Here is a 17,016-nt window from a genome sequence, read left to right on the forward strand (position 1 = left end):
CGGGTGTCCGGCTAAATGACAGCCGGCTGCTCCCCCTACTCTTCCCCTGCCGTTTAAATGAAATGTGTTTTTCTGTGGAAATGGAGAGGAAGGAAGGTTTCTTGGGACAGTGAAACGGCACTCTTTATGAAAGCATCACTCTTGGGCGGTGATTCTCGACCCAATCTTCAGGGAGCCTTGGAGAGTAGGCATTTTTGCTCCAATTCATGAACAAAACAATCAAGAATGCAACAATGCAATGTAAGCTGGGAGGGAGCAAAATTTGGACCATCTGGGGGTCCGCAAGGACTGGGTCGAGAAACACTGATCCGTTGAACAGGTCTGGTGTCAGATCCACAGTGTTCAGCTAAAGCAAATTGTTAATGTGAATGAATTAGGTATTGAACATTGGACAAATTAGAATGTTCTGTTGCCAGGCTCTTCCAATGGATGTGCTGCAAACAAGCCAACTAATAACCTGCTCCTCTCTCCAGCATCCCGAACCGCAGTGTTTCACTTCAGTCTGAGATGGAAGGGAAAAACAGAATGATTTTGGGGAGAAGAAAAGACCACTTTATCAAAAAGCTTTGCTCAGGGTAATTTGTCCCTTAGGTATAAAAGGTAATATGCATCAAAGGCTTAACAAAAGAAAAGAAAAAGGGAAAAAACAACGGTGAATTTTAATGAAGAAAAAAAGATTTATTTCTTGTGTGCCTCCTCCTGCCTGGTTTTGGTGGTTCGCCGTTTCCTTTCCCTTCATTCCTTTTCTTCCTTAGCGCTCAATGCATTTTGTCACACATTATGTGCTCATTGTTGCCTGGTATCGCCAGTTGCGTTTCGCAATCGGAATGACCCAGGAAACTGGTTCATTTTGCATTAGCGTGAAGCATTGGGTTTGCAGTGTTGCGGCATGCAAAGAACCAGCCTTAGTCTACCCATCCATCCAACTGCTTATGCTGGTCAGGGTTGTTTGGGGGGGGGGGGGTTCTGAATAGGGGGCAATATAGGGCATGACACGGGGGTACAACCTGCACATCGCAGGGTACATATGCACACTCCCACATGTTACAAATTATTTTAAAGATGTCAGTTAGCCAATCGGAATGTCTTTAGACTGCAGAGGAAAACACATTGGTACAAGGGAACATGCAGTGGTCACACTTGGTGGAGTCGAACCCCCAACCCTACAGATGTACCCAGAATCTGGGCCTCCGGACAGAATGTTAACTGCCCCCCGCCAAGATGTCCTTGTCCCTCCATTGGCCCTGGATGTGAGGCAGCAGTGCTGATCGCTTAGCCACTGTCCCACGCAATGATTGTATTTTTTTCTTTTTATGTTTCACACATATTTTGGCCGTTTAATTCCCTTTGATCGTCTTCAATAAATTTCCAGCGAGCACGACGTCGGGGAGGATGACATCTATGACTGCGTTCCATGTGACGACGATGGGGACGATATCTACGAGGACATCATCAAGGTGGAAGTGCGACAGCCCATGGTGAGGAAGCTTGCCTGCGTTGCAGCTTGGGGGTTTGGTGACGACGTCTCTAACTGCAGTCTACCACCCCCCTTCGCCCCCCCAAAGATATAGTACACCTCTGATATTTAGCATGACCTTTCCTTGGAAATGCAGCCCTGTTCTGTATTCGCATCCCCAAAGGCACCTTGATGAAAAGATACACATATTAGACCCTAAACGGCCGAGGCTGAAATGTGCATCCTAAGGGTGCTATTAAAGCCGCACGCTGTTTCTGGGGGGGGGTTTTCACTCCTTTCACCCGTCTTACCTCTCTCTCTGTTCCTTTATGCCGCAGATAAGGTACATGCAGGTAAGCCGCCATATCGTGGTGTGATCGTCGCAAGCGCAGTGGGCGTGGCCAGTGTCCTGTCCCGTGATTCGGCAGAACTGCAGCTCAGTCCCCCTCCCTTAAGAAAAAACACTTTTTGTGGCAGCGGTGAAGTAACAAGAGCGGAAGGAAGTGTAGCGTTTACCTGGAGGAGCGGTTGTGATCCGTGATGCCGTCAAGCGTAACTTTTCGGTGTCAACTATGCCCGTGGGAAATGGTTCCCTCGGAGATTACCGAAGCCGACAAAGTTGCTCAGAGCAAAAACGACAAACTGTGTGGAGAAATGTCCACACAACGTGATGAATACGTATTTTTTTTACCTTATGAGAAAACTCTATTTTATCAAAATCTGTGACTGCAGTGAAAACACTAAAAATGCAGAAGTTCTTGTAGGGCTGGGTAGGGGTTAAGGTCATAGTTAGCATAGTTAAGGTCATAGTTAGCGTTAGTATTTTTCCCTTAGAAATGAATGAGCGGTCCCCAAAAAGATATGATTACACTATTGTGCATGTGTGCGCGTCCATGCGGGTGTGAGCGCGCATGCGTGTCAGATATACATTTCATTGTGGGGACCAAAATGTGATTAAAAACCTTAATTTAAGACAATTATATCAAAAACAAAAATTAACAAAAACCTTGCATTTTGTTTGGTTACTTATGTTTATGGTTCGTGTTGGGTAGGGGTTAAGGGTGCCATTGTTGGGATTAAGGTTATGCCCTTAGAAATGAATGGACAGTTCTTGTGTGTGTGTGTGTGTGTGTGTGTGTGTGTATGTGTGTGTGTGTGTGTGTGTGTGTGTGTGTGTGGGTGGGTGGGTGGGTTAGCATTTGGGAACCAAAATAAACAAACCAAAAAGTGCGGTAAAACCTGAAACTTCCTTACTTTTGGGGACACTTCCTCAGGTCCCCATTTGATAACCTCAATTTAAAAAAAATCTGTGAATGCAATCAAAAAAGTAAAAGTGCCAAAAGTCTTGTACTTTGGTTGGTTACTTATGGTTAAGGTTAGGGCTGTGTAGGGGTTAAGGGTGTCGTGATTGGGATTAGGGTTTTTCCCATAGAAATGAAAGGACGGCCCCTATTTAGATAGGTAGAGCAATTTGTGTGTGTGTGTGTGTGTGTGTGAGTGAGTGAGTGAGTGAGTGAGTGAGTGAGAGAGAGAGTGTGAGAGAGAGAGAGAGTGTGAGAGTCCTTAATTAGCCTTCTGATTTTTGCTGGACACATTCTTCAATCCTTTCTTCCCCTTCATTTGCACACAAATATATCCTTGGTGACATTTTACTTAGCTGACAGTCCAACACCAAAATACAGGCACGAGATGAAAACTGATAACAAAGACAAAGGTTTAGCGCTATTAATTTTTATTAAAAAAAGTAGGAAAAACTGCCTTTGTCTTGTGGGCTCTTTCAACATTTTTTTTCCAAAAGACGGTTGATCACGTTCTTGCACATAGACGCGCACACAGGGCTCGACTCTCGATTTGTTGCTAGGACACGGTAACTGTTCTGGGGTGGTGACAGGATGATCAGACACTTCAGGAACTCCCACGCTCGTGCAGCAGTGTGTCACTTTTTCCCCCGAAGTTTGTCTGGCGTAACGCTTTGAAATTAGCAACAGATTGCGGTTATCATTTAATAGCTTTATTCAATTATAAACAAACTTGTTTTTTTTTGCTTTTTTTTTTAAACACTACTTTCAAACTTTTCCAGATGGGCCCAGTGCCTTAAGAAACTGATTTTAAAGACTCTCCAGTGCTCTTTGATCTCTGTAATGGCAGTTTGTTCTCATTTATTTTAATTTATTCAAATGAAGTCTCAATGTTCTGAAACAATCACTCGATTTTTCAGGAGTCGCTGATAATTACGAAATGCCTGCTGTTTTTGTTTTATATTAGGACATACCGTGATGTTTGTTTTTATTGGCATTGATAACAATGAGTTACATAACATTGGCCAATGGTTTTAATTAATTTATTTTTGCCTCATTCTTTCCCTGTGTTATACATCCTCTTAATGAATTGTTACGTGACATTATTTGATCTCTGAAATTTTCTTAAATTCTTAGTATAAGCATGCCCTAAATGCTGTTCCCTTTCAGAGATAGATGCCCTTCAGAACAGATGATTGTATAACTTAAAACATGAAACTGTCTTTACTACAGTTTGCCACTTATGTGCCAGTGCTTAAGGTTCTTGTAGCGTTGCCTGTTGTCCAGTGCTCTTCTGAAAGCCTTTATGACCTCATTTGTTGACCTTCCATAAACGATTGACCGAAGTGACCCCTGACATTCTGTCAGATTTAGGAATTGAGCGAATAACGAAGATGGTTAATTTTTTCATTTGTTTTTGTCATTTTTTTTTTTTACGCAACGGAACAGAAGATGGGCATGTCAGAAGAGGACAAACGAAACTGCTGTTTGGTGGAAATTCGCGAAACGGAAGCGAAGTATTACAAGACACTGGAAGATATTGAGAAGGTAATGAATCCACGACCTGCCTTGACGAGAGCTGGGCGAGGCCGTAAGGGTGTGGGATGCAGCTCCACGTGGTTCAGGGTGGGCAAGTCCCGGAGACATTTATGTCGCATGATTCTGGAGGATGATCATGGACTATTTTGATCCACGGAGAAAAGTAGCGCCATTTCTAAAAAAAATAATGCTTGTGAGGTATTCAACATCCGTTCAGCATCCGGGCCCAGAAAGTGGTTTGTTTGGGCCGGGTTGGCCTAAATATGACAGAGACTTTGGCAGATTTAAATACCCATTGCAGATAGTTTTGGAGTTTAAGAGGTTTGAGGCTTGGAAATGTGGTGAAAAGGACTCAAATGCGGAGAATTCAGAGGATTTATTATTGATATTTAACATTGAATTTATAGTAACTGTAAATTATGGCAAGAGATTTTGCTTTAGGAAATCCTTAAACTCGCAGGGCAATCTATAATTATAAGTCAGAGTAGGATTACGGTTGCCATAACAACATGCCATAACCTCTTGGAATAAAGGCGTCAAAAGCAGGTTTGTCAGACTTGAGTCCTCACAGGCCACATGTCATTTTGGGGTTTTTTTTGCACAGAATTGGCCCTTAATTGCTTTAGCGGAGTAATTATTTTGACAGGAAGTCACCACACCTGGTGCTTCAGGTGCAAACCTGGCACTAATTAAAAAAGTATTTGCGTTTTGCCGGGCTGGAGTTTGACGTTTTTGAGCGTGTCCACCTCTTCAACCCCACACTGCGTCTGCATGCTTTCCTCTCTGGGGGAGCCTCACTTGTCATTTTAGTGTTCCCTCATTATTATTGCAGAATTATATGATTCCACTGAAGCAAGTCTTAAGTCCACAAGATATGGAAGCCATTTTTGTTAACTTGGAGGTGAGTAGTATCATCAGTCTTTGTTCGTTGACTTCGATGCTGTGTTTTTTGGGCATTGTGTATTTCTTGTGTGGTTGCGGATGCTGATGTTTATTGTCCACTAGGATGTGATCAAGGTGCATTTCTCCTTACTGAGGACCATCGAGACGAACATCCTGGCAGGAGGAAACGGCTTGGGTCAGATCTTCTTGGACTTCAAGGAGAGGTGAGCGTTTGAGCGAACGGTCCGCCATTGGTGATGAAGTCTGAGAAGCAGGGTCTATATAGTGCCCCTCCCCCCCATCAGTAATGCAGTGAGGACAGCAGAAGGCAAGAACCGCAGTAGCATTCTCATCATGCATGCTGTTCTGTGGCGCTGTGCCCCATCACACACCATATAAATCTAACATTAATGTCTGAGGCTTTGCGGATAATATCAGGGCAGCCCGGTGTGAAATTGCAGAGTCACGCTGGCTCCCCGCACGGTGTCTGTCGAGGAGGGTGTGCTGTGCCAGGGCCTGGCAGCTCAGGAAGAGAAAGCATTGTGTCTGTCTATATGCTCAGGCAGGAAGCTGTAGGAATCATGGGACGGCTCGGGCACACCTGCAGGGTAAATCCTCGTGCCCTGAGCGGGGCTGTCTGACTCCCTCGTGGGACTCTTCAAACAGCAGCTCCTCCCCAGAGCTTCTGTGCAGCATGCAGCTGTGAATGAAGTGGAGGGAGGGCGCAATTTAAGTGTCTGTCAACCACATGGCACTCGTGCCAAGATCCCCGGTCCCGTGCTCACGCAGATAAGCAAAGACACAGTCCTCGGGTGGCTATGTGAACAGTAGCGCGCGTGCAAGAGGCTCACCGCTACCCCGGGTCAGAATCACCTCCACGGGCCACGGCACTGACACCTTACACGGCAGCACGCGGAATGTTCCGCACCCTGGAGTTTCCTGGTGGGGAGACGGCGAACACGGCAGCTTTGATCCGAAGAGGAGTTTTATACCTTCGTGTGTGTGTCTGGCTGAGTGGGTTCGGACACCGTGACTATAATCAGAAGGTCACAGGTTCAAATCCTGGAGTCTTCACAGTGATTTCACCATTGGGTCCTGGTACAAGATTTTTAACCCCCAGTTACTCACGACATCGTCTCACCCGGCCTTTAGTTATACATCACTTTGAATAAAAGCGTATACTAAATAAATGCATTATAATTATGTGGCTGATAAGCCAACAGTTACACTGCAAAGCTCATTATAATTACAACGTTTCCCTTTTCATTGCACTGGACGGTGGCCATGGCAAAACAAACAGTCTGACTCATGAGTGTGAGGCACCTTGGCTGTGTAGACTAGGCGGAAACAGAGCACCTGTCATTTCCAATTATGTCAGAATAAGCAAGATCACCCTGAAAGATTAAAAGCTTAGTGATCAAGGAGAGATGAGCCCAGCTGTCCTGTCCGTCGCGTCTAATTGCACGCTTTTTCACAGACTAAGCACTTCTTCCAAGAATATCTCTCTTGTTTTATTGCGGTTCTATCCATGGTTTCATTGATACTTTTTTTTCAATTATAATACATACTATTAACACAGAATTCCAGTAATATTACAGTCCAATTAAAAATCGATTTACCTTTTTTCCTGAAGCGTATGCATTTTTTCCATCATTTATGAGTTACTTTTCTGCCGTTTATAAAGCAGTTTTTTATGTTACATTTTGTTTTATATGCATTACATAGAAAATTTAGAAATTCAAAACTTTTCTCATAATATTTCATTTTATTGGGGTGGGGGGAGTGTGGGTGGAGGGGCCAGCTTCAGTTTGTGCTGGCTGCCTTGCTTTGTGTTACTGCTTCTCCTGAGGATCATCAGATCTCCATGAGGTCTTCATGGAGCCTTCTGGAAATCTGCTCTGCTTAATTCTCTCACGGGTGGCTCACACTGCCTCTGTAATGGGGGGAGCCGAACATCAGGCCCATGTGTTTTGTTCTCTTCTTCCCTCACACTCACTTCATTCCACTGTCCCTCCTCCTCTTCTCTTTAAAGGTGGGTGGGCCAGTTGTGCAACACACTCCAATACCAGCCGCACACGTTGTGGCAGTTTCATCCCCAGCCACGTCTAAAGCTAATTCCTTGAGTACATAAATAATCTCCACCCCTGGGGACCAATGACCAGAGTTGGGTAATTCAGGTCTGGAGAGTAAAAGTCCAGACCGGGATTTTGTTTCAACCAACCAGTTGAGCATAAAGAGTCACAGTCACAGAGTATTCAACTGGTTGGTTGAAACAAAATCCCGGTCTGGACTTTTACTCTCTGGACCTGAATTACCCAACTCTGCCAATAAGGTACCTCTACCCACCTCCTGGCACTGTGTGTGGGAGTGCAGACAGGAAGCCTCCCTTGCCTATCTGTGTCATCCAGGGACCCTTGGCACAACCCCGTAGTGCTGAGGAGTTTCTGGTTCTGAGAACCAGCCATCCTTGATCCACAGTGACCTCTAAACCCGCATATCCTGCCGCCTTCCTCTACAGCAGTATTTCTCAACCCAGTTCTTGGGGATCCCCACAGTTTTGCTCCCCAATCAAGAATGAACTATATACAGTAGCTGGTGCAGGTGTTTTGGGAGCTTGGAAGGAGCAAAAATATTGACTGTCTAGGTGTTCCTAAGAACTGGGTTGAGAAATCATTGGGTCGTTCGCTTGTTTGCCCACGATCTTCCATGCACCATTTGGGTTGTAGCTGGGTCAAATCAGGCACAGCCTCAAATTCAATGGGCTTTAGAAGCAAGAGGGTTGGGATATTCTTGTCAGCATTTCAGCCCTTTCCAACCCTTTTAAATGAACTGTGCTAACGAGTGACATTCTACAGTGTATGAATCATCAAGGCTCTAAATGTCGTTCCATTCACATGGCTTTGATTTAAGCCAGTCGGAGATGATTTTTGGTGGAGAGCCGTCTTCCTCTGGGGGTGTGAGACACAAGGATCCATTTAACAAAAGGGTTATGCGGGATCAGATGGATGATCTGCGGAATCCATTTGAAACTAGTCAATCGTTTATATGAAGTGCTTCGGAACATGAAGCTGGTCTCCGACAAGTTCAGAGTGTCTGGAAACTCGGTCCCAGCCCGGACCATCTGTGTAGGACCTACAACGTCCGGACATCCTTCACAGATTGTTGCAGACTGGGAAGTGGCTCTTCCATAATTACGGCGTGTAGAATGTATAATTATCTGTACTTGTACTAATGACACTGTTGTGGCAGCTGGATTTTGGAAATTTCTCAACCTCTCTTCACTCTTTCATAACATGGAATATTAAGGATATTAAGTGTGAGAGGTGGAGGGGGTGTGGCCCTTTGTGACAGGAATGGAAATGTCCTTTGATGTCAAAGAGTCAATTTATTTGCGAAACCAAGGCACAGTTCATTGGTTGCGGTGCATTTAATATAGTTTCCCTTTCGAAACCATGGAAACCATCTGGTGATGATCACAATGAGTTTAATATAATTTTTTGGTTGGACTTCCCCTTTCATTATTCCTTTTTAAGATTTGCTGTCTTGCATTATTTTTTTTACTTTTTATTATATGGGCTAAGCTTTTCTAATCATTATTCTGTTGGCTATTTTCATGCCGGCTCCGCTGTCCTCTTCCAGTCGCCGTCTGACTTGTGTGATTATCGGATCCTCTTTAATTTAATTTAACCATTGTCTTGCTCCCGTCTGCACGCCGATGGAGGAACAAGGAGACAAAAGCAAGGTTTTAGCAGGGATCAGATTTTCAGCCGTCCGGGGAGAGTCTCTGCCCTCCTGTGCACTCCTGAGGTTTAATTACATTTGTTATCGTCACCAAAAGGTCCCCCTGACCTTTACAATAACAGGTTTTGGGGAGAGGAAAAAAAATTAATAAAAAGCTTTCAGGGGAGAAACGCGAGCCGGGGCAGTGAAAGAAATGTCAGCATTCGATCGCGCATGGCGGAGCGTTTAAAAAAAAAAAAACAAAAAAAAAAAAACAAAACTGTCGTAAAATGATGTGAGATCTTGGGATCCCATATGGATAGGTAACCTCTCCAAGCGGGATTGTCCATTTGCATCTGGCCACCCGAAGCCCCTTGAGTCAGTATAAAACCACTGGCCGTGCTGTGAACTGTTTTATCTCTATTTCCACGGTGCTTGGTGTTTGGGGTGAAAGGCACTTGATGGTGTGTCAAGCCCAGATTACCACTTCAGGGCTTTTCATCTCGGGTTTTGTCGGAGGATTTTCCCGTCATTGAGTGCATGTGCTAGGGGCAGGTGGGTGCTTGCCGGCATTTAAGATTACGGAGATTTTTTTGAGCAGCTTCAGGAATGGCTTCTGTTATTCACAATGAAAGAGAACTGAATAAAAAAAATTGTATTGACATCTTGGTGCCAGCACCCCGGACGGCGAGGGGGGGCGGTGTCACACTTAGCGTATCTGGTGCCTGTTTTTCACGCCTCTTCCAGCCACCACCCCGGGAAGTGAGTCGCACATGCGAATCGAGAAACCGTGGGGAAAGAAATTGAACCCCTCTCACCCCCGATGTGCGCAGATCTGTTTGTCAGAGTGTGGCATGTCTTTATAGCGGCGTCCTCCCCGTCCCCCGCAGGCGACGAGACACCGCAGTGGATTGCGCTACGCCCCGTCGCCTAGTGACGCGACACACCAGCTTGCGCCGTGGAGGGATCACTCATCATAGATGCGGAACCTATAAAGCGTGCCCTCGACGGTCACGCTTTTCAGATTGCTGTTTATGTGTTTAGCGTGATTTCGTTGTTCGAGGTCGTCTTTCTGAAGCACAGCTGTGTCAGAGCGCGGATTAAATGCTCGCCTCAGCGATCCCGCCGTCGCCAGAATGCCGGTTGATGGAGGCGGAACTATCCCGCATCTGTTTGTGTCGTTCATCATTCTGAGCGGTGGAGCTAGTGCTGAAGTGGACCCATGGATTTTTGAAATCAACTACAGATCAGGATTTTATTTCTATCCTCTTGCTACAATATGCTGGAGCCAGAGCTAAGAATCGTCATTGTTCAGTGTGACTTCCACCATTGATAAATCTTGCATCAACTCATGCTCCACTTGTCTGAAGTTGCTTTTATTTAGAACTGTTGTTTTGTGAGTAAGGATTAAAACAGTGATTCTGAGCCCACAGGCCGCGACCCAATTTTAGGTCGCAGCAAGTTCTGTAAGGGTCACGAGGCAAAGTTGTAAATATAAGCATTTTAAAACCGGCAAGCTCCTATGCTGATCCAGGATCAGATTTCCCAGCCCCAAACCTAGAATTAACCTGTATAAATGGGCTTGGGTCTGCTACTGCTTAGCGCAAACCTAGTGAACCCTCAACCAATCCAGGAAGCCACTCCACAGATGCTTAATTTAAAATTCGCTGTCACATCCAATCAGATTTGTGCGATAACCATTGATCGGCGTAAACTGCAGAGTGCACTGCACACTTGATCATAGCGTTAATTTAAACCTATACTTGATACAGAGTCGCGACTCTGGCATGGAAAAAAATTGGTTGCAGTTAAAAAAAGGTTGAGAACCACTGCTTTAAAAGACATCACAGAGAACTACATTCTGCAAGGATCCTTCAAAAGATGTTGAGGAGAAAAACACTGTGCAAAGATCCTTAAAAAAACGTCAGGAGAACCTTCCTCTGCTGCTGCATTCCAGAGATTGCAGTAACGTCGTAGAGATGCACCTTAAATGCCATCCCCAGCCCGGAGCCACAGAAAGCTGGTTGTCTGTCAGCTGCTCGCTGTGTAATTACAGACTTGGCGCAGCTTACATTTAATCATCTGTTTTGTTTAGAGAACATGGTGAAAAGGGCTGGGGGGGAGGTGGAGATATAGGAAGCAATTTTTCACCGGGGGGGAAACATTAGCGGTTTAATGCTTCCGCACTCGTTACAAACAACAACCTGGTGGTGTGTGTCTGCCCTTGTCTGCTCTCAGGCTCCCACTACCAATGCTGGGATATAGTGCATCCTACAATTTCCGACCCCTCAACCTCCACACTTCTACTCTTAACTTGTTTGTGTAACTAAGGGGAATACGCCTTCGGAGCAGGTGCGTTTTATCCTGCTTTCCCAATACACGCTGCTTTTCATCTCCATATAGGTTACAACTGTGTACCACCATTAATGAAACCTCCTTTCCAGTGTGGGAATTACAGGCAATTCTAGGATTTTGTAAGGGGGTGGGGCATAAAAGGGGCTAATTAGTACAGAGATTAGCCAATGATATGCTTTGGGGCACTAGGGTCAATCAACTTTCAGCTGAGTGCAGTGACCCTGTGGCCCCGCCCCCTGTATACGATCCTGGCAGGAACAGGGTTGAAGATTATTTTTTTAATACATTCATTTGTTTAGCGGTTGCTTTTGTCTAAATGCAACATACAAGTAAACATCAGAGAGCTCAGTCAGCCAAGGTAAATAGAGTAATTGGGGTTAAAGACCTTGCTGAAAGGCCCAACAGTAAAATCACTGTTTCAGCGCAGAATTCGAACAGGCAACCATCCAATCAGAAGCTGTTAAAATGTTTCACTTTTCACGTTTATGTGAGTAAGAGGTGGCTCTAGAAGGCGATTGTTTTGTTGATAAAGCATGTGCGTTCTGGCAGTTAAGAATCCGTGTGAGGTGAATTCGGTTCTGAGTAGGTGCAATCTGAAGCAAAGGTCTTCCTGCGGTACATTTCAGGTCAGAATGTGCACATCACGCTGGAGACTTAAAGCTGTATCGCTCATTCATGTTAACGTAACTGTAACATTTTACTTCTGATATGTTGAATTACACCCATTTTCAGATTAATGTCCTACTGTGTGCTTTGTGCAGATGTACTCCTTTTCCCGCTGTGCATGCTAACGGCTCTCGCTAAAAGCTGGTCCAGCTGCGATCTTGCCATTTTCCTTGATATAAAGACCTTCATGTTCAATTACGTCGTACGCGTTTGTTAATATTGCCGATCCCTGACATTATCTGTAACCCCAAAGCCCTTTGCCAGTGGCCCGCAAGGCTGAGTGAAGTTACACATAATTAAAACGACCTCTCGTTAATCTTCATCAACTCCCTCTTTTTAAGAGCGTACTGCAGTCTTTTAAAAATGAGACAGAGGGTAGTGCGAGCAGTACGGCCATATTCGCTCCCCGGTAGCCTGTTAGCGTGACGGATAGCGATCAGGTGGAATGGTGGAGGCACCTACACCTTCATGCCTGTCACCGCCGGCCCGTGCCGGCGTACCCCCCTTCCCCGGACCACCTGCATCTGCCCTGCAGTTTTCGAGACGTGCTCTGGGTTCCCCGGTCTCTGTCTTATCTATGTCAAGATATATGCGGCGGTTTTGCCTCTGATGATCCTATGGAATTCCGGAAGTGTCCTCACCTTCACCCACAGGCAGGGGCGCTGCTAAGGATTTTGGGCCCCATGAAAAGAATCTTGACAGGGCCCCCAACACATTTATTGGGCCCCGAGAATCGTCATCGTATACCCCCCTTTACAGCGCCCCTGCCCACAGGACATGTTCTTACAACAGCTTCTTTCCAGCAGCAGTCAGGCCGAAGCAGGCTAAGGACTTTCAGCATTTAGAGAAGCATCCTTCACTCCTACCTCAATGTCAGCCTAAAACAAAAATCTTTTGCTGTTGCCAGTTTTTACATCTTGATAAACAGGGTGGTGCAAGAATTCTAATGTATTTGTTCTTCTGTTCCTGTGCATATGGTAAATAAAGTTTCAATTCAATTCACCTCACCGCTCCCCCCACCCCTGCCGCCCCCCCCTCCCCCCAAGGCAGAGGGAAAGCATAACAATAAAATAAACATTAAAGCTGCAATTCGGCAGGCGCTTGTGACGATTTTTCACACATTAGTTCATATACAAATTTGCCCTCCTTATTTATTCATGAAGTAGTTCGGCTAGCAGATGCAGAACTTTCCCCGGGAGTGAGAGACGCAATAAACATCCTCACTCTCAATAAGGAGAATCACACATGGATTTAGAGCCGACAGAGGCCGTTCCTTCCTCTTTAATAAAATATTTATGCACTTGATGAGTTGGGTCTGTTGTCATCGCTCCTTGGGGTTTTAGTTTCAGTTTTTTAAATGAAACCATTTGCCGAGTGTTCGCCTGGGTCTCGCTGTGTGAGCATCGCCTCCGAAAAGACACGTGTCCCCTGACTCCCTTTTGCAAGTCGGGATGTGTCCATTCCTCTGTCACCAATGTATATCCTGGGACATGACTGTCAATAAATATTTGTCCCTTCCCGTTACCTCCCCAACCAGGCTCCTAATCTACGGCCAGTACTGCAGCCACATGGAGAACGCACAGAAGACCCTCGATGAGCTCATCGCCACGCGGGAGGATGTCAGGGTGAAAGTGGAGGTAAATTAAAACAAATAAATGCATACAGTTACCTGTGCGGCTTCATTAGCCTCTGGCCGTGCGCTCGGAAGCTGTTCTCCCACAGCAGTGGGTGGGTGGCGCGCAGTGGCTCTGGGGCCGCTTACTCATCTTCCTCAAAGGGGGAGCCCCATCTGGCAGGGTAAACTGGATTGGCTCACTGATTCAGATTAGAACTGACATTGCTGGCACATTACCCAGGTACCCCAGGAGTTTTCGAGGGGGTGGGATGTTGTATGCGTTTTCTTGATGTTAGATCAGGTGAACTGTGCTCTCGATGAACCGGCCCGTCCCCCTCATCACACTCAGCTCAGCTCAGCTGATTGGAAGCTCTGACACTTGTCACGGTTTAGAGAAGATTACAAGCCATTTGCTAGAGCTCACCCCACCCGGATCCGTTAACAAATTAAGATGATTATCTATTTATTGGAGATGCGGAAAGCAGACATCACCATCCACACAACAGAAGCGTTTAATTTTAAACTGGATTAAACTGGATTAAAATCAGAATTATTCCTTCAGGACAAAGACATCAATGCTGATTATCGTGGCTAAAGATAATCAAATTGCCGCTCAGAGCACAGTAGCTGTGTTAATATGATTAGTGTTCTTTCTGAAGCATTGGGAGACTTGCTATTGTTTCCTGAACCAGGAATGGAGTTAAGGGATTAATGGTTGGTTTCGACGTGCCCTGAAGATGGGGTAATAATTTCAACTGTGAGGATGTTCCGTGAAGGAGCTGTAAAAATGACATTTCAGTCGCTTGGAAATACACTGTGAAGGAGTGGTGCAAATGACCTGTCATTCATATATAAATGTACTGTGAAGGATCTATATAAATGACTTGTGAATCACATGGCAGTATACTGTGAAGGAGAGTTACAAATTACTTTTTAGCCATATAGGAATGCATTACGAAGGAGAGGTAAAAGGATCTGTCGGTCATCTTGGAATATACTGTGAAGGAGTGGTATAAAGAATATGTTACTCATGTAGGAATGCACTGTGAAAGAGTGGTACAGATGACCTTTCAGTCATGCAGGGATTCACTGTGAAGGAGTGCTACCAAGGACCTGTCGTTCAAATGCATTGTGAAAGTGAAGGAACAACCCAGAATGGCTTTCTGGTCTTGTAGGAATGCACTATGAAGGTTCAGGAAGGGAAATTCAAGCTGCAAGATCTGCTGGTGGTGCCCATGCAGAGGGTTCTCAAGTACCACCTCCTACTGAAGGTAATCCTACCAGCCAGAGCTTCGCATACGTCACACCTAAAGCTGCCACCAGTGCAGCACCGCAGCTGCCAAACACAGCAGAACACTGCAGTAAAGTCCTGCGCAAGTAAAACATCTGTGTGTCTTTCTGGCATCCAATTCTCATTCCAAAAACAGAACACTTATTAATATCAATATTGGTACAGCTCACAAGAGTGTTTTTGTATGACATTAATCCCACTTGTGTCGCACTCGTTTTGCAGTCACGCAGCATTTTCCCCCCCAAACTGCACAGCCGTGTTTACCAAACGCAGATCAAACACGCGGCGCATTTCGCCTCGTTAGGCAATCGTGGGTTGGTTACTCACGGAATCCCTTTAACGGCAGTCATGCATTAAACGAGCTTGTACACAGCACGACACATGACAGCATGACTGATTTATGAAATTCCTTAATGATTTATGGACGGTAGCCCACGGCGGACGTGGGGAGGCAGAGCTACGATCGACTGGAGATCCGGCCCAGACAGCCTGCTCCGAACAAATGTCCGTAAACAGCTATTGTTTAATTGTGTTCAGTGTGTTATATTTTGTTTGTCCCGGTGCATGCCCCTTCCCCCCTACCAGGATGGATGCATCATGGCTCAGGGAATTTGACTGTCGGGGGGGTGAGGTGGGGTTGGGGATGGGGGGATTGGCATTGGACCCATCACAGCGATGATCTCGGCACGGAGCCCGGATGTGCCTGGTACAGTGAGCTCCACGCTTCATGGGACTCAGAACGACTAACCAGCGTCACAGACATTAAAGGCCAGGCAGCGCGGGGCATGTTATCTTCATCAAGGGCATGCAGACGAAACAATAGCCAAGGACACATTACTGCTTGGACGCAAACCTGCTCATTTTTCATACATAGGAAGAGGAAGAAGAGGAAATGCACATGGCTTTGCCATTATCTCATTTTGTCATGTTTCCTGTGAATTTACACACTTGCGAAACAAAGTGTTCTTAAAAGGAGCCCTTTATCTGGAACTTTTGTCTAACAATGCAGTGCTTTAGTAGGAGTTTTTTTTTTTATGGAAAATTTACACATGACCTCACAATCACAACCTCTGATGCCTCTAATCAAACTCAGTAAAGTGCATTTTATCTGGAGAACTCAAGTACACTCATAAACAGTTTTGGCAGTTCTTGGCATCGCACCATCCATGTTATTGTTTCCTGGTTTTTTTTATGTCCTGTGTGTGTGTGTGTGTGTGTGTGTGTGTGTGTGTGTGTGTGTGTGTGTGTGTGTGTGTGTGGTGGGGTGGGAGTCCAGGAAGCTTTCCTGTAAACGGTAGGATTTCCTTCATCGCGGAGACCAAATCCACAAGGTCACGGGCATGTGACGTCTTGTATCGGTTGTAAATGTTACAGTGAAAAGTGGAAGGCCGATGATGTTTATGCATAACTGAGAAACTCCGGATGTTTCTCAGGACCAAGAACACGGGGATCGTACTTGTGGTCTTGGCAAGACTGGTCTTGCTAACTTGCCTTCCAAGAATGAATCATGGGACTGATCTCATTCTGGCAATGATGCAGCCGATGTATCCTCGATATTTGGGGCGGGACAAGAACGACATCCAGGAATTTTTACCGTCCTCTGTACTTTTGTTCTTGAGCATTGGAACTGGTCTTCGGCACTGGAAGATGACGTAAGACGGGTATGTGAGAACACAAGTACAGTGAAGTACGCATCTTAAGAAAGACCCCGTTTCCCCTACCTCAGGAGCTGTTGAGTCATTCTGCGGACAGGCCGGAGCGGCAGCAGTTGAAGGAGGCACTGGAGGCCATGCAGGTGGGTTTGGCCTTGATCTCCTCAGCAGCTGGAGCCAAGCTCTCCCGTCGTGTCGACAGAATGATGAGCGGTCAGGACACTGACCCTTTGACCCCGCTGCTGGTCTTGAATTCCAAACTGTACATTCCCTGCTGCTGCTGATGTAAGAACATAAACTGCAAGATGTTTCTTTGGTTTAAAGGGCTGATCATCATTGTTACGATGCTTCCTGTTTGCAGGACCTGGCCATGTACATAAACGAGGTGAAAAGGGACAATGAGACTTTGAAGAAGATCAGTGAATTTCAGAGTTCCATAGAGAATCTAGTAAGTATGTTGCCCTGCGCAAAAAACACAACCCTAACCCCAATGCTTGAAAACAGTTTCGCTGGTTCCTGTCGACTGTACAGCTTATAAGCAA

The 17,016-nt window shown here is 45.6% G+C and overlaps 1 protein-coding gene across 5 annotated transcripts in view; it reads left to right on the forward strand.

Moving 5' to 3' along the window:
- Positions 1 to 17,016, forward strand: part of LOC125746729 (guanine nucleotide exchange factor VAV2-like) — a 125,311-nt gene that overhangs the window by 99,242 nt on the left and 9,053 nt on the right. For 4 of the 5 annotated variants that reach the window (XM_049021082.1, XM_049021085.1, XM_049021084.1 and 1 more), the window contains exons 5-12: positions 1,373 to 1,478; positions 4,204 to 4,302; positions 5,126 to 5,194; positions 5,299 to 5,399; positions 13,454 to 13,553; positions 14,707 to 14,802; positions 16,549 to 16,617; positions 16,836 to 16,922. In XM_049021082.1, the coding sequence (XP_048877039.1) occupies positions 1,373 to 1,478; positions 4,204 to 4,302; positions 5,126 to 5,194; positions 5,299 to 5,399; positions 13,454 to 13,553; positions 14,707 to 14,802; positions 16,549 to 16,617; positions 16,836 to 16,922 (727 nt within the window). The remainder of the gene's footprint in view (positions 1 to 1,372; positions 1,479 to 4,203; positions 4,303 to 5,125; positions 5,195 to 5,298; positions 5,400 to 13,453; positions 13,554 to 14,706; positions 14,803 to 16,548; positions 16,618 to 16,835; positions 16,923 to 17,016) is intronic. The other variant, XM_049021083.1, reaches the window with a different exon arrangement.

The sequence above is a fragment of the Brienomyrus brachyistius genome, chromosome 7 (assembly GCF_023856365.1).
Source record: "Brienomyrus brachyistius isolate T26 chromosome 7, BBRACH_0.4, whole genome shotgun sequence".
NCBI classification, from domain to species: domain Eukaryota; kingdom Metazoa; phylum Chordata; class Actinopteri; order Osteoglossiformes; family Mormyridae; genus Brienomyrus; species Brienomyrus brachyistius.